At 39.7% G+C, this 22,493-nt stretch overlaps 1 protein-coding gene and 1 long non-coding RNA gene across 2 annotated transcripts in view; one reads left to right on the top strand and one right to left on the bottom strand.

Annotated features, from left to right (window-relative positions):
* The window catches only part of LOC146709213 (uncharacterized), a 68,509-nt gene that overhangs the window by 20,485 nt on the left and 25,531 nt on the right, over nucleotides 1-22,493 (bottom strand). The gene's annotated exons all lie outside the window — the stretch shown is intronic.
* LOC146709214 (keratin, type II cytoskeletal 8-like) lies at nucleotides 8,797-12,884 on the top strand. Its single transcript, XM_085456221.1, has 9 exons — nucleotides 8,797-9,201; nucleotides 10,502-10,710; nucleotides 10,809-10,869; nucleotides 10,972-11,067; nucleotides 11,176-11,340; nucleotides 11,450-11,575; nucleotides 11,665-11,885; nucleotides 11,975-12,027; nucleotides 12,136-12,884. Exons 1-9 carry the CDS (start codon nucleotides 8,878-8,880, stop codon nucleotides 12,222-12,224), a joined length of 1,344 nt encoding a protein of 447 aa, XP_085312347.1. The 5' UTR covers nucleotides 8,797-8,877; the 3' UTR covers nucleotides 12,225-12,884.

Raw genomic sequence — 22,493 nt, 5'->3', positions numbered from 1 at the left:
GACGGCAACACATCACCCAGCATGAGTTATGGTGAAGGAATGTTGTTTGTGTGATGACAGGAAATACACTCATGAGTTAGTTTTACTATATATGGCTATTAAAGGATATTCCTGTTCATTTCACCTGCTTAAACCCCAACATGCTCAAACTTGTACAACACGGTATGAAAATAATAAACAGTAAATTCTTGCATGAAGTCATTATTAGTCCAACATATTCAGCCTCAAATCATGATGTCATGATGGTTCTAATTCTCTATGAATAGGGAAGGCTAGCACAGTTTACTCTGTGAGAGGAGAGTGAGGTGTCACCCTTTGACTGCGTGTGTTTGACTGTAGTTTACCTGCACAGCCACACACACTTGAGTTAACCTGTAGGTTTCAGTGTATGTGAAGAGCGTATAGGAGTAAATTCTGTTGCTCTCTATTCAAGGTAATGATTGATAAGGAGGCTGAGGTCGGTGCTTGCCTTGTGTAATGTGCTGAATTGAGTCACTGACAGGACACTAACGGTGCTGAACCACCTCCGATCGGGCGGGTGGTGTCCTCAGAATGTGCGTGCTGCAGGCAAAATACAGGGAGTGCAGAATTATTAGGCAAGTTGTATTTTTGAGGAATAATTTTATTATTGAACAACAACCATGTTCTCAATGAACCCAAAAAACTCATTAATATCAAAGCTGAATGTTTTTGGAAGTAGTTTTTAGTTTGTTTTTAGTTTTAGCTATTTTAGGGGGATATCTGTGTGTGCAGGTGACTATTACTGTGCATAATTATTAGGCAACTTAACAAAAAACAAATATATACCCATTTCAATTATTTATTTTTGGAGCTACTGGAGCTCTCTGCCCTTTACCAATCCAGCCACGGGCCCATCCATCTGGCCCATCAAGACTCACTCTCATTTCATCAGTCCATAAAACCTTAGAAAAACCAGTCTTGAGATATTTCTTGGCCCAGTCTTGACGTTTCAGCTTGTGTGTCTTGTTCAGTGGTGGTCGTCTTTCAGCCTTTCTTACCTTGGCCATGTCTCTGAGTATTGCACACCTTGTGCTTTTGGGCGCTCCAGTGATGTTGCAGCTCTGAAATATGGCCAAAATGGTGGCAAGTGGCATCTTGGCAGCTGCACGCTTGACTTTTCTCAGTTCATGGGCAGTTATTTTGCGCCTTGGTTTTTCCACACGCTTCTTGCGACCCTGTTGACTATTTTGAATGAAACGCTTGATTGTTCGATGATCACGCTTCAGAAGCTTTGCAATTTTGAGACTGCTGCATCCCTCTGCAAGATATCTCACTATTTTTGACTTTTCTGAGCCTGTCAAGTCCTTCTTTTGACCCATTTTGCCAAAGGAAAGGACGTTGCCTAATAATTATGCACACCTGATATAGGGTGTTGATGTCATTAGACCACACCCCTTCTCATTACAGAGATGCACATCACCTAATATGCTTAATTGGTAGTAGGCTTTCGAGCCTATACAGCTTGGAGTAAGACAACATGCATGAAGAGGATGATGTGGACAAAATACTCATTTGCCTAATAATTCTGCACTCCCTGTAGATAAACCTGCTTCTGCAAGTTTTCTGTGTGGCTGCCCAACACTTAATAGATACATGGGGGCCTTTTCCTTTCTATAATAGTCCAACATGACGTACCCACATGGCGCATATAAACAAAACACTGGTGAAAAATGTTTTCCTATGGTTAAGTGATCTCTTCTTACATGCTTGGAAAGGCCTGGTTTTAGGAAAAGTTATCCACCAGTGCTAGGTGCTACTAAACCCTCACACAGCTGGTTCAGCTGAGTTGCATACTAGAGTGGCTAATAGTCATCTAAAGATTAAAATATGACGGAGAACTGAAACCTAATATAACCCTGATTTAACAATGGAGCTTGCAAGGAGCTAGGCCTGGTATTTGGGAATTGAGTGAGACACTGATTTATTTAAGCCAAAAATATGAGGCTTTTACCTTCAATAATTTTTGAGATATTCATATTCAAACATTAAAAATATTTGATATCATTTCACATCAATCATTTCATATGTCCAAACTTTGGACAGCAGCATATTATTAGGCAAATTATTGCTGGTCGATCAGAACGTGTTCCAAAAATGGAATGATTTGAGATGGAATGACCCATGTGCAAAGCAAAATAATGGGAAAAAAATCACACAGTGGCACTGTTGTATGTAATGCAAAAGGCTGAGTCAGGCTCAACCTTTTCTGATTTCCGGACATTCAACCAGAGCTTGCTGCAACTCCACTGTGACTGTCTTAACTCTGATAAATGGGAGAGACGCTGCTCGAATGCTCAGTCTAAACAAACAGAAGGGTCAGGCCAGCCAGGTGTGCAGGCCTGTGAGGCTGTAGTTACAAGCAGCACTGCTGTGAGATAAATAGTACTGGCATGCACTATGAAAATCCAAACATGCTGAGGGTTAATAATAATAACGGTTAAATATATGACAACTTTGTTATATTTGTTAAACCTCTTAGCATATTAAGATTTGCAGCAAAACAACTGCTAAGGCTGCTGGGAATACCGATAGTTGGTAGGTCTAGTAGGCAAACTGAAAGCTTGAAAGAGTTTGAAAGTTTGGGCGATCACAAAAGTCAGTTGGATTTTGTAGCGGCTTGCTTTGAAATTTGATCTCTCACACACAAACCCACATACCCACAGAGAGACAGAAAGACACACACAGACGCGCGTACAGTTTATATTTGTTCATCACCTCAGACAGAACTGATGCTGTTCAGTTGTGGCACAACTGTTGAAACAACATAAAGAAAATAGAACAGAAATGAGAAAACAGACAGTGCAGGTACTGTCTGTGACATCAAAAGCAGGTGTTTTCAAATGCCCACAAGCAAATGAGCTGGTTGCTAGGCTTTCATTTGGCTAGACAACTTTCTTCCCGGTGTGACAAAGGGTGAGTCATCGAGTTAGTCTGCCGTTTGTGCCAGAGTTCCCATGCGTGCCTACAACAGTAGTAAGGTGGTTTTTGAGCACGTCTCTGTGTGTTTCTGTGCGCGTGCATGTGTGTACACTACAAGTTAAAATGTTAAAATCCAAAACTGTAAAGCAATATCTCTTGGTGATGTCTTACTGAACTGCGTGGGTATGTCTGAGCGTGTGTTAGCATGCCAACAAACTGTCAACATTGTGACTGTGAGAACTTTGTGAACAGCAGCAGCTCTGCAATGCAGCTTAGCATCTTAGCATCGCTTTGTTGCGTTAACCTTTATAAATGTGTCCCAGTTTAACCACATTCTCCTGGTTTGGCATCTACAAGATATTTCAATGCATGACTTGTGGCTTGTGCTGTGTTGTAAGGGTGTGCACCTTGATTTTTTTTTTTTTTTTTTCCAGGTGGTGAAATTCTGAGGCCTAAGAGTAAAATCCAGGGCGACATCACTCCCTCCTAAAGAACACACCCACAAACTTAAGCCAAAGCAAGCACAAAGGGGGCCATTGATGTGTCCAAAGGTTTTGGCTTCTCTCTTTTATGTCCACTATTCCTTTCATGTTTAGTCAATAGTTTACATTTGATTGTAAAGTCCACTTAATACATAAGGCTTTGATAATTTTCTAGCGAGAATACAAATGAACATTGCAGAGCACAGGACAGAAAATGTGTGCAATTCTATAACATGGAAAGAAATGTGCTTAACATAGAGTAATTGTGGTGCTGTACAAAGACACTGAAGTCACAAATGAAGAAACGTGACCCTGTTTCAGATCTGGATTAAAGTGATCAGACAAGTGTGAATATCTGTTGGTATAGAAGTGAGAGAGACAGATGTACATCCTTTATTAATTCAGTTGCAGAGAGAAGAGAGAACATCACAAATTAGCTGTTTATATGAGCATACTTTATCAGTATGCTAATATACAGAGTGGTACAAATATTCGTTCAACAGGTCAACTTGTGGCAGTGTCTTAATGAATTTCTTTGGATTTCACAGTAATCAAGAGGTTGAATTATTCATGAGTACCAATATTTACTATGAAATGAATATCCACATTAATGCTTTGCTAGGTATGCATTTGTATCACATAATGTTATAAATGCAAGTATTTACCAGGTTACTAAATGCTTCTTAGACAGCTCTGTGTAACTTCCTGGTTTGCTTATGCACAACAAATCTTTCATGATGATGCTATCCTAGCATGGGTGGTGACTTTGTTTGACTTCAGGTGTATCGGCCAAGTTTCTCTGGACCCCCCGAACCCTGGACTCTAACACTAACACACAGTTAATTCTATATTTGTTGTAAGTCTACTTAACATCAAAGGTCGATGTAGCTTGCTGATGTTTCTGTACCCAGTGGTTTAAATGCAAATCTGTATGTAAAATATGTACGTATGCAGGCACGTTAAACGTAATCTAAAGGTTGATATCTGGGTAAAGAATGTAAATAAAAGACACAAGGGCATGCATATTTATAATTCGTTTTTTTGTGGGCGGATGTCATGCATGGTGGTTTTTACTATTAAAAACCACCATACGAAGAATTTGGTATCACCTCTCTGAAAAACTCAAAATAGTTTTATAACTGGTGAAACTGTTGCACAACTGTTTCCTTGGTCACAGACTCAAGAATTCGTAAAGATTAGACTTATTAATCAGACTTTCACAACCTGCTTATTTTGACAGGAATGTGCTCCACCCAAAGTCACATCAGACACGAAGATGACTATCTCACCCACAGTGGACAGATATAGTGATCTGATAAACTAAAAGTAAATAAAGTAAAAGGAGCAGCAATTGTTTTAATTATTAAAAGGAGTGACGAAATAATTATGAGCGTCCATTCCAGCTTGACGAAAGAGAATGCACTTTGTTAAGTGCGTTAAGAAAACAACTGAGTTCAAACTAACAAGATGCAAGGCATAGCTGCTCAGCAGGTTTTCTGCAGCTAGAGGCAAGGCCAGAGGCTAAGCTTCAAAACAACAATGGAAAGTTTAGATCACATTAACAAGAAAAAGAAAATGCAGGTAACGTTTCGGCTCATCAGAAGTGGAGTTCCTTGTTTTGTGCTTCACTTTTACTACCAAACTTTTCTTTGAACTGGACATGAGTAATAAACAGAGAAGGTTGCATGTTTAGCAGATTTTCAATTACAACCTGAAACATTTCATTTTTTTATATATTTGACTTGAATAGGGATCATAATGTAGAAAATGAACATGTTGTTGTATCTAGTAAGACTAGGAAGTAGCAATACTCAGATTCAAATTTTATGCCACCTCATCTGCCTAGATGCTGCTTTATGGATGTAGTTGTTGTCCTAACCATGCAGCAGCGTACCTATTAGTTAACATGTGCCACCAAGTGATCCTAATAAAATGTTTCAATGTGGTGAGGTGGGAACAACTTCTGAAATCAACTCCCCCAGCCTGAACATAAATGTTCAGTTTTGTTAGTATGTTGCCTTAAATGGGATACAGCAATGCAACTTACAGTACTAGTTAGATACTCATCTCAAATGTGCACTGCATTCACAGATTGAACATAGGTTTCATTCACTCCATTTGATTCCTTATTGAAAAAGTCAGTATGAAGAGGCATAGCCTACCAAACCACACCTTCACAGTGTAAAACTGTCCACACCCTGGTCACACATACTACAGTGGTACAAAAGGGAATTCCAGAAACTAGGTTATAATATGTGCCGTAGTTTTTTTTTGTTTATGAGATATAAAATTATATCACTTCACAATGGCACTTTTTAAATGTTTTGAGACCTTTATTCAACCATAACTTGCAGCCTATCACATGTTCCGTCAGTCAGGTGTGCAGCTGGAATAGCGCTGTTACTGAACTCCCCATAATTACTGAGCTATGCTCTGATAGTTTGTTCCTTCACAAGTATGTAAGACAGGCACGAGAAAGCCATTCAGAGTGGGTGGAGACAGGTTTTTAGAGTAAACACTGGAGCCTGGACACATATAAAGAGTTGGTCACAGTTCTTGAAGCCCAAAAGAAATAACACTGACACATTTTAACTCATTTTAAAGGCTTTATACATCTTCACAGGAAGCCTGACTTCAGTGTTTTGGGTTTTGCACTTCAGATTACTCAGACTTGACCAGCTTGAGCTTTTTAATTGTGACAATTGTGTGACAAAATTTAATTGTGTGATGGGTCATGGCTGATGACATTTTAAACAAAGACAGACAAAACGTATAGCGATAGTGATCTGTCGTGATCACTTTGTTGCTACATTTACCAAGATTTTATTTGAATTTTTTATTTTTGTCTTTGCTTTTCTACTGGAACTGCACCACTCCTAATTCCTGTTTATCAAATATCTCAATGAAACAATTGTTTGGACCAGATACCAGGGCCCCACCCTGTTTGGTGATTCCTACTGTGTGGGTTGACTTATTGGCACTCAAGTTTGCACGCTGAGAATTGCTGTGAAAATACCGCACAGCATTAGAGACAGCACTGAAACTGATCTGTTTATGCAGGTAACATAATCCCGGGTCTCTAACTGACTGTAATGCAACTGTTTGAATTCAGTGAGATACAAGAGTGGAACATGCATTTTCTCAGAATCACAGCTGGGCAGCAGCTAGTTGAGCTTTTAGAGTAAATTCCACACCACGGTAGAAATTAAAGGCATGTGCATGTGAAAAGTTGGGGAAGAATGAAAAAGAATGCAGACCTCTCCCACAAAGGTACAGAGGTGAGAAACTAGTGTGCCAGTGTTTAAGTATGGGAGCGGTGGGTGCGGTCAAGTAAGCACAAAAAACAACCACTCAATCTTGAATGCACATTACTGATTCATGGAGCAGATTATTTTCAGTCGAACAAGGAAGAACAAACTATAAGCGTAAAGCATTATTTTATACAACAATGTTCTGGCAGCACTTATGTTGAACTCTGCCTGGGGCATTTGACTAAATAATACTTTATTCTTGAAGTTTATTCCTTTCTTTGCAGTAATCCATGCTTGAATCTCTCAGGTTTGCGTAAATACTGATAACACAGATGAGTTAAGATGTCTAGAATCAGTATTCAAAATGCAAAACAGTGTAAAAGCAAACAAGTCCAATGCAAATGTGTATTTAACTAGATGCACAATGTGATACATGCACTTTTAATTGTAACTACAGGAAAAGATTGTTTGAAGTGAGTGCAGTTTCATGTTGGATTCTTATTGTTTCTGTTGTGATGCAGATGCCTCATTTGCATTTGCATGTAGTGAACTATATGCAGTATATTTTTAAAACTTGTTTTAAGGACTGTGTGGACATTTGTTTTGCTATAGCTATAACTATACTGTACTGTGCAGCATGCTAACACAATGCTAACACAATGCTAACACAATGCTAACAGCACGCTATTCTTTTAGACGCAAACATTTCTCTCTAGAAAACTAGCAACACTAGGCTGGGCCATTTGTTTTGAATCATGACAAATGTCTTTACAAATGGCAATCATAGATGGTAATATTATTCGACTCCACGTACCAGACCATGTATGGCTGCGGTGGTAGATCTGTTATACTAGAATGGGCACTGGTACATTCAACTGCTCATGAATTTAGCCTGTTATAATTAGGTGAATATGGAAATACAAACTTGCTAAATATCAGGTTCTTATAATGCTGTTCGGATGATTGGTTGGGAAATGATTTGTTTGGCAATGCTTCCAATGCTACCTTGATGCCAGGGACAGTAGTCAAACCGCGGGTGCACATCTCAGCTACATATTCTGGCCTATACTCTCTAATAAGTGTTTCATGAATGTCATTACTGCTGAAAAGATTTCATTGTTCATGAGAATTTTAGTCACTTTCTTGTGCTTCCTAAAACTGATCTTGACTTCGAATGATTTAATCGTAGTTTTGATCAGAGAGGACAATACAAACGAAGTGAATACTAGTGATAAAATAGCACATACGACCGTACAAGCACCATCCAAATTTTGGTTATTTATTGATGCATTTTGTTATGATGTCAGTGAAAAGCTTACACAACTTAAACAGTAGTTAGGGTGGAGCCAGCTTCATCTAATTAATATATAATGATGGGTTTTTTTGTTTTGTTTTTTACAACTTTTGGACCATTGTATGGTCTGATCCAGTGCTTTATGTTAAGGTGTTACTAAGAACTAATCAGTAACTGTTATGGTATGTAAGATATTGCCATATAAATTTAGCAAAGGAAAAGTATGGTATGTGCAGCATGACACATGTCACACTTAAATATATTAACCTGATTGCATCTGCTAAATAGACAGTACATAATGAATGCACTAATGAGACAAAGAGTCATAATTTGAGTAAAGCTTAGTATTACTTTGGTGATTTGTTTGTCAGTGGTTGGAATATACAGTATGTGCATGCTTTGATAAGAGAGGAGAAAGCTAGTTTATATGAAAGAATGTACATATCAAGACTACTTGTGTGTTGGTAGTGTATAAGTTTATGTATTTTGTGATATATTTTGACTGTGATTCTAATTTTTATCTTTTGCTTCAGTGGATGCAATAATAAACATAGAGAATCCATAAAAGGTTTTCTTTGTTGTTTTTTTTTATTCCACTTCACTCGGCTCTGCGTTACTTGTTTGCTCCTTCTCCCTTGTCCTGTTGCAGGGTGTGTCCAGGCTTATCTCCCTGACAATCCCTCCCTACCTGTTTTACAAGACTGGCCACTCCTGTCATTGAGAGCAAGAAGCGTGTAAGCTGAGGTGGAGGGAAGGCTTGAAAGCCAAACTCAGAGGGCAGGTGAAGATCCTCCCACCAGCTTGTACAGCCATAAAAGCAGCGAGAGTGTGCTGTCAGACACTCAGAGGGACTTGGCTCTCCTTTTGAAGACTTCTCAGCGTCAGTTTGCTTCTGCTCAACAAGTTGAAAATGTATCAACCCAGGAAGGCAGCATCAGTAGTGAGCTACAGCAGCAGCAGCAGGAGGTCGGTTCCCACCTCAAGCTCCTACTCCATCAAGAGAACCACATATGGTGGTGTTGGTTCGGGTTTTACTCCTAGCATAAGTGCATCAAGCAGTTATGGCCTTTCTAGCCAACCACTACTTGGACAACCAATCACTGCTGTCCAAGTCAACCAGAGCCTGCTGGCTCCTCTGAACCTGGAGATCGACCCCACCATCCAGGCTGTCCGCACCCAGGAGAAGGAGCAGATCAAGACCCTGAACAACCGCTTCGCCTCCTTCATTGACAAGGTTTGTTCCTCTGATCTCTCTGTCTGACTGCCTGTTCTATGTACAATTTACTGCAGGCCTCATTATTGTGGTACAGAGAACTTGCATGCCTCTTGGGCCAGATTTATCTCTTGCTTCTGCTACACGTGAATAGTTCAAAGTTTTCATCTTGGATATGTGAATGAAAACAAAAAGAATTAGAAAGTTAAAAGTAAGTGAATTGTCTAGCACACTAATGGCAATCTGTTTTCAGACGAGTACCACACTCAAAATGCAAATATGCTCTTGACATTAGCAGAACTGACAAAGAAAGGCAGTTGTGACTCTTATCTGGGTGGTGTATTCACCAGTGTCTTACAGCCTTTGCGATTAGAGAAGCATTTGAAAACCTCAATTCTGTCAGAGGTCATGACAGAGTTGATTTTAAACTAGCAGCTCCATTTAAAATCTGCTCTGAATAACAGCTGGCTTATAGCCCCGTCCAAGCCTATCTATCCACTGTCTAAACATGGGTGGCGATTACAATGCAACGACTCGCCTATTCCTCACTTGGCAGACGAGCACAGGGAACAGGGAATTATCTGCACTCTGTCTGCATAGTCCAAAGTCTGCAATTTGCACATTGCACTTATCACCTGGTTGTTATAGGCAACATGAGGACAGAGCTGCAAATCAGCCTTTACTTCATATAGATGTTACAGTCATACTGTCTGCACTGATGGGAACTATGGGTCATGGGTTTCTTCGTGTGAAACTGTAAATGGTATACCTTGACACTCGGACACACAAAACAACAAGTGCTGCAATTCTTTGTCTTCTGTGGTTTAACTGCCACACCCAGTTTTTATGGCTGGAGAGCCAGTGTGGCTTTCAACAATGCACGTAGGATGACTCATAGCCAAATTGCAGACCCAATAAGAGAAATCCTCAAGGCCACGTAGACGTTGGCGAAACATCTGCATGGAATATTCTGCATTATTTAAAGAAAAGAAAAGATAAAATGATACGCGTTCCAAAATAAAAAGGCCTAAAAGTTTACTTTAACACTTTTAGTGTACATTTGAAGAACTGCCTTCACGAGTCACAGCTGTTGTGACTGGGGCGTGGCAAGTCAAATAGATGTCTAGCTGCTCACTCAGTAAAGTTGTGCAATCTTTATATCTGATAACAAAAGTGCTGCACATTATACCCTTCTTTAAAAATTAAAAGAACCAAACCACCAAACAGACCTCAAGCCACATTCATATATGATTCAACGTTAAAAACACATGAAAATGATCAGCATCTGATCTTTTGTCTTAAATTTTGTGCTGTTTTCCAGGTGCGTTTTCTGGAGCAGCAGAACAAGATGCTGGAGACCAAATGGAGCCTCCTGCAGCAACAGACCACCACCCGCTCCAACATCGACGGCATGTTTGAGGCTTACATTGCCAACCTCCGCAGGCAGCTCGATGGGCTGGGTAATGAGAAGGTCAAGCTGGAGTCAGAGCTGAGGAACATGCAGGGCCTGGTTGAAGACTTCAAGAATAAGTAAGTGTTTACATGACACATATACCGACCAGCACCTCCTCTAAAGAGCAGACATAAAAAACGGAGAGGTGCTGATGTATTGCATTGTGTTCCAACAGGTACGAGGATGAAATCAACAAGCGTGCAGCAGCAGAGAATGAGTTTGTGCTCCTGAAGAAGGTGGGAAAATGTCAAGATGACCCTTTAAGTTTTTTAAAAAATGTGTGACTTTTGATGTGGTAAAAGTGACCATTTTTTGTTTGTATGTGACATCATTTCCAGGATGTTGATGCTGCCTACATGAACAAGGTGGAGCTGGAGGCCAAGGTGGATGCTCTTCAGGATGAAATCAACTTCCTCAGGGCTATCTATGAGGCTGTATGTAGTTTCTAATGTCTAATTTAACCAACTTATTGTGATTTCTCTTTTTGCACCCTAATAATTGTTTTTAACTTAACTGTTTTCCATAAACAATTTGTTCTGTAGGAGCTTCGTGAGCTGCAGAGCCAGATCAAGGACACCTCTGTCATTGTGGAGATGGACAACAGTCGCAACCTTGACATGGATGCTATTGTGGCTGAAGTGCGTGCTCAGTATGAGGACATTGCTAACCGCAGCAGGGCTGAAGCTGAGAGCTGGTACAAACAGAAGGTGAGGGAGCAAAGCTGATGCTCATCCCCTCTCTGCTTTTAATACACACTACAAAAGGTCTACTCTCTGGATTATGTTTCTGATGCACCTTGTATTTTTTTCATAATAGTATGAGGAAATGCAGACCTCTGCTGGACAGTATGGTGATGACTTGCGCACAACCAAGGCTGACATCGCTGAGCTGAACCGTATGATTGCCCGTCTTCAGAATGAGATCGATGCTGTCAAGGGACAGGTACATTTCAAGGCCTTTTACTCTGAGTACACCTTATAGTGTAAAAAGATTGGCAACTATTAAAGAATGCGTGACATGATTCTCCACAGAGGGCCAACCTCGAGGCTCAGATTGCAGAAGCCGAGGAGCGCGGTGAGCTGGCAGTGAAAGACGCCAAGCTCCGCATCAGGGACCTGGAGGAGGCTCTGCAGAAAGCCAAGCAGGACATGGCCCGCCAGGTGCGCGAATACCAGGAGCTCATGAACGTCAAGCTCGCCCTGGATATTGAAATCGCCACCTACAGGAAACTGCTGGAAGGAGAGGAATCCAGGTGAGATAAACTGAATTGTTTAGTTTCATGGCCCATGCATTAGACTCATATCTAAATTAAACACTAACTCTCTATTATTAAACCATTAGACTGGCCAGCGGAGGCGCCAGTGCAACCATCCATGTGCAGCAGAGCAGTGGTGGTAAGTTTTTTTATAAAAAAAAAAAAATCATGTATAAAACGTAAGCTAATAGATGACATAGAGAGGATGGATCATCACTTTACATTCATGCTTTGCTTTCTTCTCCAGGACTGTCCAATTCCTACGGTGGTTATAGTAGCGGTGGTGCCATCACCAAGTCTACAGTGTCATCTGTCAGCAGCAGAAGATACTTCTGAAGTCTTTCAAAAAAGGAGAGCCGTCCCCCTTTCCCTTCAGAAACTCTTGAACTTACTCTAAATCTCTAGCTTTTTCATGGTGCTATTCAATGCTGTTAAACATGTTCAACCAGAGTGCTGAATATGCTCCCAAAATCTGTGATTCCTAACACGGAAACTCTTGACTTTGTTCTGTTCAACAACATTGTAGCAGGAGTTTCTGAAGGGATTCTTAGCCTTTAACACACAAGGCCCAGGTCAGTTAGCGAGGGATCATTTCGTTTCTTTCTGCACTGACTTCCTGTGAAAAATAAATAAATAAAAAATGGAGTGCTAAAAACTAGGCAAGGAAAGACCTTTAAAATCGTGTCAGGAAGAAGAGCAAGTCACTGACCAGATCTGATCACTGGAAAAAATACAGGAGTTTGAAATTTGTGTCTTTACATGTTTACAGTTAAACTTTGAACTGATTGGTTATTGTCTCGCTCTTTTTTTTGTTGGTTTTTTTGTTGGTTTTTTACTGTTCTGTTCATTTTTTCCCTGCTTGGTTTTGCTTTCAGACTAAAACTACTTTGAAACCAGATTTATTTTGTAAAGCGACACGACTGAGTGTTGCTGCAAACAACATCGAATAAATCCAAATGAAATAAATCTGAGATTAAAAAAAAAGGTTGTCTCTTACTCTTGTTATTGTTGTTGTAAATGAAATTATTCCTGACTACTTCAAGCTGAGGAAGTTTTTTTTTTGGTTTTTTAAACAGGAAGATTTCTTTGCTGAGATTTCACATGGGGGCAGTGCTGCCACAGTTTTAGACTTTGAACTCAACCAGGTAGCATTCTCCAAATATCAAAGTCATAATTCATGTTTCAGAGGTTTATTACGTTATCGCTCAGAGTGATCACACAACAGCTGTAAAAAGGACAAAAAATCTGACCTTTTTAATCCAACAATCACTTTGACAGACTGCTGTGTCAGCAAAAGAGAATATCTGTGTAACATGAGCAGTAGAGATAACAGAAACGTAGCGTGGGAGGTTTCAGTTGGGAATTTACTGCATCTGCAACCATATGACACAAACATAGAAAATAGGAAGTGGAAGGCTCCAAAGCAAAGGGTTAGGCAAACAATGGCATTTCTATGATGGTAAGAAATAAGTAATGCCGCAAATCTACGTCTCTGTTTTTCATATTGTGAATGACTTAACAATAGACCGCAGGCTTTTTCTCTAAAATATTAGTTTGTGAAACCAACATGCCTCAATGCTTCAGATTAGAACAATAACACTCTCCACAAAGAGGTGGACAAAAGAGTAGGGAAGAAGAAACACAAGTACTACAGTCTACCCTACATTCACCACAAAATCCAAACACTGTGTCAACATACAGTATTTATATTCAACACATGTTGCAGAACAACTGCTTGCAGGATTTTACGCCTTGACCTTCATATTGTGTGAGCTCAAAAACCAACAACAAAACAGGCCGAGTTATTTTTAAGTGTGCTATTTTCTGCACACTCAAAGGTGTATTTTTAAATGTGCCTCCCGCATTTAAGTCTACATTGGCAGGTTAACAAGAAAAATCCCTTTTATTAGCTTCACCTGGAGCACAAAACCTCTGGCAGTGATCGTACAATTTATTGACTTTAATCCCAGAGGAATTAACGTCAGATCGACTCAACATAATTGTTCCAGACACACGCCAATTGCTGTATTCACTCGTGTTTTCACGTTAAACCAGTTACATCACAGCTGAAACAGTTGTGAGGGAGTTGTCTTTTCACCCTGAGGTGGCCAGAAGGAAATCACACTTCCTACAATTATAAATGCTACATTTATCCCCAGGACAAACCAACAGTTTTGGCTGAAACACGTTAATACTTGCACAGCTTGCATACCTGCTTTTCAGTGGCACGGTGTTTCCTGCTGTGCAGCACTGTTATTATCCAGTATATGTCTATTTGGGCAATTAAGACAGCCTCAATGAACATTCATTGGCAAATGAGAACAGCTACTCCTGTAATGTTGAGCATGAAAACACAAGAGGCGCAAGGATGGAAAGGCACCGGTCATTAACCTCCCTGGAGAGACTGTAGAGTCTATGAGCAGCTTGTCCTTGAAAAGGATCAGTGGTCTTATTGTTTCACACGTAACAATTTCTCTGTGTCAGCAGGGATGGGACAGAAAACAGGTACTGTGCCCCCGTTTTCAAGGAGAGACAACCTTGCAGGAGCACAGATGAAAAAAAAAAAATGCACCATCCCCTCTAATTAACTAGGCTATTCTTTTTTATACATATATAGATAATCAGGATAATAATAGTGATCTTGAACAATAGCAGAAGAATTAAAATGATGACGAATGCTTGAATTAGAACTATGGTGTCTACAAGTACGCGTGGCGCTAACACCTGCGGCCTCAGACAAGTGTGGCTGCAGTAGAGAATAAATCAAAAGACACGGGGGGAAAAAGAATTGTCTATGCAGTACTTACTACGACATATTTGTAGTAAAACACAATTATCTGATAATAAACGCCATTTTAAAACATATTTAGTGCTAGGTGAACAAATTCATATTTAAAAACTCACATTGTTAAATATTAATATATTGATTTTAAACAGGATTTGTTCAGTATTACAATAAGTTCCTACTTTTTTTTTCATTTTTGTTACACTCTGGGTTTGATAAATCTTCAGTTTAGAAGTTTAGTCTTCATTAATTTAACAAATCTGAGAATAAATATGTTTGTTTACAAGAACCCGCTGAACCTGCTGCCTTTGGATTATAGCAGTTAAAGCTGATTTGTAACATGGCATCAATTGTGTTTATAAGTAATACTTTTGAAAAACATAGACGATGCTACTTTTAGCTTCTCCCTTTGCTCTTCCTGATGCAACCCTGATGGATTTGTGTCTTCTCCCAGGATTCAGCTGGGACGTTTTTCTTGTTAGGTGAATTTGCGAACAACTACACTATTAAGCCACTTAAAAAACATTCACGCACCTATATAAAATTATTTGACACAAAGGTCAACCAGTGATGAGAGTATAAAGATCAGCCACTGTTTACAGCATTAGCAAATTCCCTGGTATAAGGCAGTCATATATTTTATTAGAGTAATAAAAAAAGCTGCTTGATGTAAGTGATTGTTAATAGACCTTTGTGTGTGAATGCATGCTTATGAACATTACAAGTCTGAACTTTTTTTTGAACTGCTAACTGGGTGTGAAGACTAATTATTTAGAAATCTTACAAGGCATGTATGAGCTTTTATATTCAGACAACACACAACAGACCCGAGAGCACAAGATCTCATTCAAAATGAAGCAAATTTCATTAGGAGTCAGATCTATCATAGAAGATGACCTTTGTTTTCTTTGCCCTTACTGCTGTGTGAAGAAACACACTAATGAGCTATTGATTAAAAGTGGGTGGGTGGGTGGGGGGTGCAAGCTCTTAGACAGCATTGGAAGAAATCCTCCGGAGTGATAGCCAAGACTGACCGGACCCTTAACCCAAGTCCTGCACCACGATCGATAAACATTACACCTTCCACAAACCCTAACACCTCTGCCAGTGCTGGTGAATATCAGCAGCCGCGACTGGAAACACCAATAAGCTGTGCGCTGCATGTGGAGTGAGCACGGGTCAGATCACTTAGTGTCTCTGTCAGGTGGTAATGGGGGGGACAATGTGTAAGTGTGGGAATGTGGACTGAATTTGACTCAATCCTGAGTGCAGGACTGAATTAAGGACGTGGATGCAAATCCACATTTGCTAGATTGACATTCTTCAGCCACTGCATTTGATTCTGTTTCGAATCATCTAATCGGAGAATCCCGACTGTTTTGGCGTCACACCTCCGGCAACATTTTCTAAAGATGACTCTTGTCCCATCAGCGTAAACAGACAAAACCCCCTCAAAAACAGGATATATCTGACAAAAGGGGAAATATTTACAGCAATAATCTGCTGTAACAGGTAAGCAAGTGAAAGTCAAGGTTTCACAGCCACAGCAAGAAGCATGGAGTAATTGGAAACATGCAGACGGAATGAAGTTCAATGTTAAAAAAAAAATCTTTAAAAGAGAAGAAATCTAAAAAAAAAAAAAAAGCAATGTTTACAAATGTTGGACCTCAGCTGTGTTATTCCAGTCTGTCCTGGTACAACAAAATGAGGTGCGTGTGTAATGTCACGCTATATTAACCCAGTCAGTCCACAGCAGGTGAGAGATAGGCTGTCTTGTGTTAGCGCAGCTGCTTTGTGCCCTCCAGCTGATCTGTTGTAGCTCCTTTCCAGTGTTCAGACACTCCAGCTCTTAAATAGGGTTAGATTTATAGTGATGTCAGCTCTGTTCTTGCAGCTTTGGCCTCAGTAAGAAGCCACTCTTAAGGAATTTTTTCCTTTTTCGTAATTCTTTTGTAAAATTTGCATGTACATTTTGGGTGTTAAGCTGTAAAATATGTAACACAATCAGATATTTTCGATTAGTTCTTAATTGTACTTATTAAACAATCATCTGTCCATTTTCCTGAATGCATATCCAGATCAGGGTCATGGGGATATCTTAAACAGTGATAACTAATTCATAGCGTCTTTTCAGTTCCATTTCATTGGATACAAAGTGATGCTTCCTCTTTTCTTTTGACGCTCGCCACAGAACATGCATTGAAGCAATTGCCTGAATGTTTGCTTATGTATCCTACAGCAATATTTCACTTCTCCGCAGGCACTGGCTCTGTCGTCAGTGACAAGGCACCGTGTTTGAGTGATGGCGCTGTGAGGCGGGACAGACTGATGTGTGGAGACAGATTACCTGTGCCAGGGCACCTATACCAACCTATTCAGCCTGTGGGAAATGATAGATGCCCGGACTAATTTTAAACTCTGAACTAAATTCCTGTTACCAGAGGCAGTGATGGGGAACTGGGACACAGCTGGAGGGTATAGATAAGACCTGCACTCACCTGAGCCTCCACTCTTTCGGTGCCCTTTCAGCTGCCGCGTCGGAAAAAATAAAATAAATAATGACAGGGCATAAATGACTGATTGAACTGAGTGGAGAGTCATTGGGGGCACGTGCTTGTGATGTTGGCTTTGGGCAGCAGCAGTAAAACAATACTATATTAAAACAGCGCAGCTTCAAATACTGATTACAAGACAAAGAAATCATTTTTGTTGACCTCCCAAATTCATGCAACAACTGAAGAAATCCAGAAAACCTTAAAAACTATTGAATAAAAACTTTAAAACATGATCCCCGGAGGATGAATAGTGAATTTGGTGATCTTTGTCTTTTAATTTTAGTCCATAATGAGGTTGCTAACTACTAATGTGAAATGGACTGCCATGAAATGTGCATTATATCCTGGTTCCTGGTGAGTCTTATAGCACCGCTAGAATCTTGTTTTCACTTACCCAATAAAACAGCTTAGACCTCCAAAAATGATGGGACACTGGTGGAGAAGTTGCAGTAGCACTGTCACCTCATAGCAAGAAGGTCCTGGGTTTGAACAGTTGGCCGTAGGTGTGAATGGTTGTCTCTCTGCCCTGTGAGACACTAGGCAAGCAGAAGAAAATGAAATATCCCAGGATATTTCCTCATGATGTGCGCGTCTTTGTTTGTGCTGGTTGTCATAAGTCTTCAAAAATATACAATTTATTTTGTATTTTAGTGCCAACATTATTTCCAAATTCTTATTTTCTCCAGTATTTTTGTTTATTGCATTATAGGAAACCCAATCACAGTGTGCCGTTTAGCACTTCATAAAATAAGATTGTGAACGTGGTGCCATTTGCTCAAAGGACCTCTGAGCCTAGCCTGGCTGAAAACTGAAGTTGTGAGGCGTAACATACTTACATGTAATGTGAATGCAATGTGATTGTACCTGAGGGGGAAAGTGCTTAATCATTTTAATCCCAAAAAGATAAGCATTTACTAAAAATGCTGTTCTTTGTTAAACTGCTGTTAAACCGAGAGCTCCACCATCACTACTGCTTTCTATCCTCTTATTTATTTATAGATTTTTATCTTTGATAAAAGTAAGCTGAGAGTTAATCTTGTTTTTGTTTTTTTTTTGGCTTGCTGAGAAATGATTCTTTATAAACAGAAAAAGCACAAATTTTCTGCTTTAGTTAGAGTGAATTGTTGAGTTCCACTGAATTTGATTTGTTCTTATTAGACCAAAAAGGGAAGAAAATTAGTTTGAAGTGCTCGTAGCTTTGGTGAGATTATTGGAAGCATGTGCTCTGTTATATCTCAAGCAACTTTAATGCTCCTCTCTTATTTATTAACTAGTCAGAGAAAAAAAAATCCCTTTATGGTCTTTCCATAATTTATGTCCTGTGGCTTTATTTCCTGGGTTACAGAAGTAAATGTGAAAAGCAATATAATTTGAATAGAACTCATAACCACAAGGTTACCATAAGGTTACCTTGTGTGCTGTTTCATGCGTCCATCCAGGTTTCAGCATGTAGGTAGTTTCATAAAAGAGAGTTTATACTTTGCTGATAAGTTAGTGTGAGTCATTTTATTTTATGATTTACTAGATGCTCTTTTCTTGGGGAAGAAGGGAAAAGCTAGTTGATAGTCTAATTGAACAAGACTGCATGTGGGGAAGTTTTCCACTTGAGGCTAATATAAAATAAAATAGTAAACATCTTAAAACTACACATATAATACCTCAGCACTCCTCAGCACTCTATGCAGCAGAACTCCTATGTGCTTAGTGATCAAGACAAATTTATTTGTTTTATCTCCCACAAGCAAAGATGTTCAGATAGGAGCTTCCCCTCTTGCTTCCACTACGACGGATATTGGAAAACAGCTTTTTTTTTTTTTTGCCTGTCCCATTTGGATCTTTAGCCATGAGAATTGTTGTCTGAAGGCCAAGAAAGATGCGAAGCAGATTTATTTTACCAATTGGATCATCATGACCATGCCATATCGGTCCATTTGATTGACCTTTATTATAATTAAGTATTTATTTGATTTGATTTTCAGTTGTTACAGACGGGACAGACATGACTGGGGGACAGGAAAGGGAGGAAGAATGAACGAAAGAGCGGGAGAGAAAGAAAAACAGAGGGGAGAAGAGATGGTGAGAAGGGGGAAGAAAAAAAAGAAAAACAAACAAAACACCTGGATCACCTGTATGGAGATAAGAAAAAACAGAAGAGAAAGCAAACAAAAAAGTACAACACCATCACAATAAACTAGCTAACAGTAGATAACAGTAGATACTAAATATTACACGTTATTGTGCAGCACACAAGATCGACAGCGCACAATGTGCTTTGAGGTAGCAGCCAAGAAAGGTGTAGTTTGTGTCTGTGTACACCAGTGTGCACACCTGTGTGCATCAGCACACTTGTATTCAAAAGGTTTCTCCATGTAATGATCTGCTAGGGAGTGTGAGGAGCCATAGCCCCGTCCCCCAGAGCATGAAGCAGGTATGGAGGAGATCCAGGCCCCAGACATCCAGAGGCCCCAGAGTACGAGGACCCAAGGAGGACCACCAGGCAAACGGCTTTATAGTGACTGGGATGATTGTATGTGGCCAGTTTGCACACACTTCAGTGACTGATCAGAACGTTTTTTCAGCTGCAAAATGATTAACTTTAGCAATTTTTTTCTATTTGTTTCTTTCTGTCTTACTCGCTCTTTCTTGATCACATGCTTATTACTTTTTTTTTTTTTTTACCATTTTATATACATTTTTGAACAGGACCACGTTAATTAAATCACAACATGTCATCTATGAAGTATCAGCAAAGCTTTCATGTGTAACCAATTAATGAAAGCAGCCTTAAAGTTGTATGTATGTTTTCATGAGCACTGACAACGGAAAAGTTTTTAAATGCAGTATTGATCTGATAGTCCTTTGGGCTCTGTGGAGACAGGATATAAGACTCATTATCAGACAAATCAATGGGTTTGCTAATGCTGATTGGTGTCTTTAACTTTGCAATCTATAGCAAGGAAATCTCTATCTAGGCTTAAGGACATAGTGCATTACAGAGGCATTACAGAACAGACCGATTTGCGAAAGCAGGGAAAGGATACATGGAGGAAATTATTTCAAACTTTCTAGTTTTAGTATAATTTTTTAACCCCATATCTGACTTAAGTAAGATCAAATTTATCTGGAGCCACATGCAGTGTGAACAATAAAGGGAACAGGACAAATACACCTGAGCACTTTAGAGGCTTCTCAAAGAGGTTGCTTAACACTCTGCAGTTGTATGTTTTTCTAAGGTGCTTAACAGATCTGTCAAAAAAGGTTTCTTTTGACCTAATTTCATTATTGAAATTAGGTCAAGAGAACCAAACTTCTGAGTTATATTTAACTCACAATGAACAATGAAATGAGTTCTGCTCAGTGTACACGCTTGCTGAAATGGATGAAACCATTTCACAGCTATCCCCCAGGTGAGTCCTGTCTGTCGTGGTGATGGAGGATTTCTCCTGGTATGTGCAGATAAAAACAGTCCCAATGATCATTTAGCCATCCTGGCGATCGCGCTCCGTCCACCTCATCCCCGTGTCTGATCTTCACACTACAACCTCCCTGCTCGCCCGCCTGCCAACAGCTCATGGGGTGTTTAAGGGAGATAAATGAGCGGCGGCCTTATCGGGTAATAGATATCCTATAGTGGAAGTTGGATAATTGTTCTGTGTTTTCATTCTCCCTTCCCTCAGAGTTTTTTATGGCAGTAAAAGGGAAAAAAAAAGCTCCTCTGGTCATCACTTCATACACACCTACAACACTGACAAACACAGGGGAGGATATTTCAAGAATTTCATCAATCCAAAAAGTGAGTTATATAGAAGTGTTTTTGTAGATTTTAAAGTATGTAATCTATTTAATAAAACACATAAATAAATAATAGTGTGTGTGTGTGTGTGTGTGTGTGTGTGGGGGGGGGGGGGGTCTAATAAATTTGGGCTTTTTTCTTCCAAACATGATTTATTTCTGCACAAAATCTGAATATCGGCCAATTCAAAATTTGACTAAACGTCGTCTAAAAGCACAAACTCCCGGGATTCAAATCATATCCTATTTTAAGATATGAACACCGAAGCAACAATAGTTCCTTACTTTGTAAAAATTAAGTGCAGTGCTGCAGACTATTGTCAGTGTAATACCACAAAAAACAAGCTGCTTTCAGGCTTCTAGGTACTTAATAATAACACACAAGTCTCGCAAACCTGTAGTTCCCAGCCCTGAAATTTAACCAAGTTAGCTGATTTTTCCTGCATTCTCACTTCTTTCTGCACACACGTTCTTACTATTTAAAGCAGCTGTACACCATTCTCTCATTTTAAATGGTAAATACTGTAGTGTATCTGTTGCTGATTAATATTCTACCAGGTATCAAACCTTATCATCTCTGCTGAGGTTTGATGGCGTTTACATCTACGCCCTTTTTAACTGCACAGGGGGGGGGAGGCAGCTACAGAGACATCGCGCTGATCAACTTTGCGTGTTTTCTTTGAAAAAGTGTAGGTTATTGCTGAAGACAAATTGAGCAAGAGAAAACGAGAAAACCAGATTAAATTGTGTGGTGTTATTGAGGTTATGCAAGACTAATGGGATGTCAGCCCCTATCAGATCAGCCTGGCTCATGACTCTGGGTCAAACTGAAAAGCTTTACAGAAAACACTGTCACTGTGCTTTCACAGCAGCTTTTAAGATTTACTTCCTCGGCGCCTATAAAGAACATGCTGGTTTTAACAATCTAAATTGAAAACTGCTGGAGGGGAAAATGATAGTGTGTCACTGGCAGGGGGTTGCCAGCAGTGGAGGGGACCGTAAAGAGGCAGTGACAGGTCGACGCGTTGGTACCTATCGGGGGAAATGATTGCCTCCGCTAGGAGAAAACAGAGGAGGGGGATGGGAGGATCGGACGTGCAATGTCATCCACACATAGTTTAAAACTTCACAATTCAAACTGTCTTTTTGAGAAGTTTCAAAGACTCAAATCAAGTATAGTAACTTTTACCAAGTATTGCTGTGATACCCTCAAAGCCCAAAATAATAGTTATAGGTCACGGGCCATAAAGACAAGAAATAAAAGACACAAACAAAATCTACAGCAAGGAGAAATATCACCTCAACTCATCACAAGGTCAGTCAGGTGATCTACAGAGATTGAGAAGTCACTGATGACATCTACTGGACAGGTGTTGCACTACCACTCTTAGAAACTATAAAACTACATTCATTTTGTGCCACTTTTGTGCTAGTCATGGATTATAGACACACATTCACCATCAAAGTCTGCGC

Source organism: Copadichromis virginalis, linkage group LG5, assembly GCF_057382275.1.
Source record: "Copadichromis virginalis isolate Kocher_CV1m ecotype Utaka linkage group LG5, C_Virginalis_male_GT1.1, whole genome shotgun sequence".
NCBI lineage: Eukaryota > Metazoa > Chordata > Actinopteri > Cichliformes > Cichlidae > Copadichromis > Copadichromis virginalis.
This window is presented reverse-complemented; position numbering and strand designations above follow the sequence as displayed.

Coding starts and splice junctions, on each gene's coding strand:
- LOC146709214 (XM_085456221.1), top strand. CDS start 8,878: ATGTATCAACCCAGGAAGGCAGCATCAGTAGTGAGCTACAGCAGCAGC. Junction 10,711..10,808: donor GTTGAAGACTTCAAGAATAA/GTAAGTGTTTAC, acceptor GTGTTCCAACAG/GTACGAGGATGAAATCAACA. Junction 11,341..11,449: donor AGAGCTGGTACAAACAGAAG/GTGAGGGAGCAA, acceptor TTTTCATAATAG/TATGAGGAAATGCAGACCTC.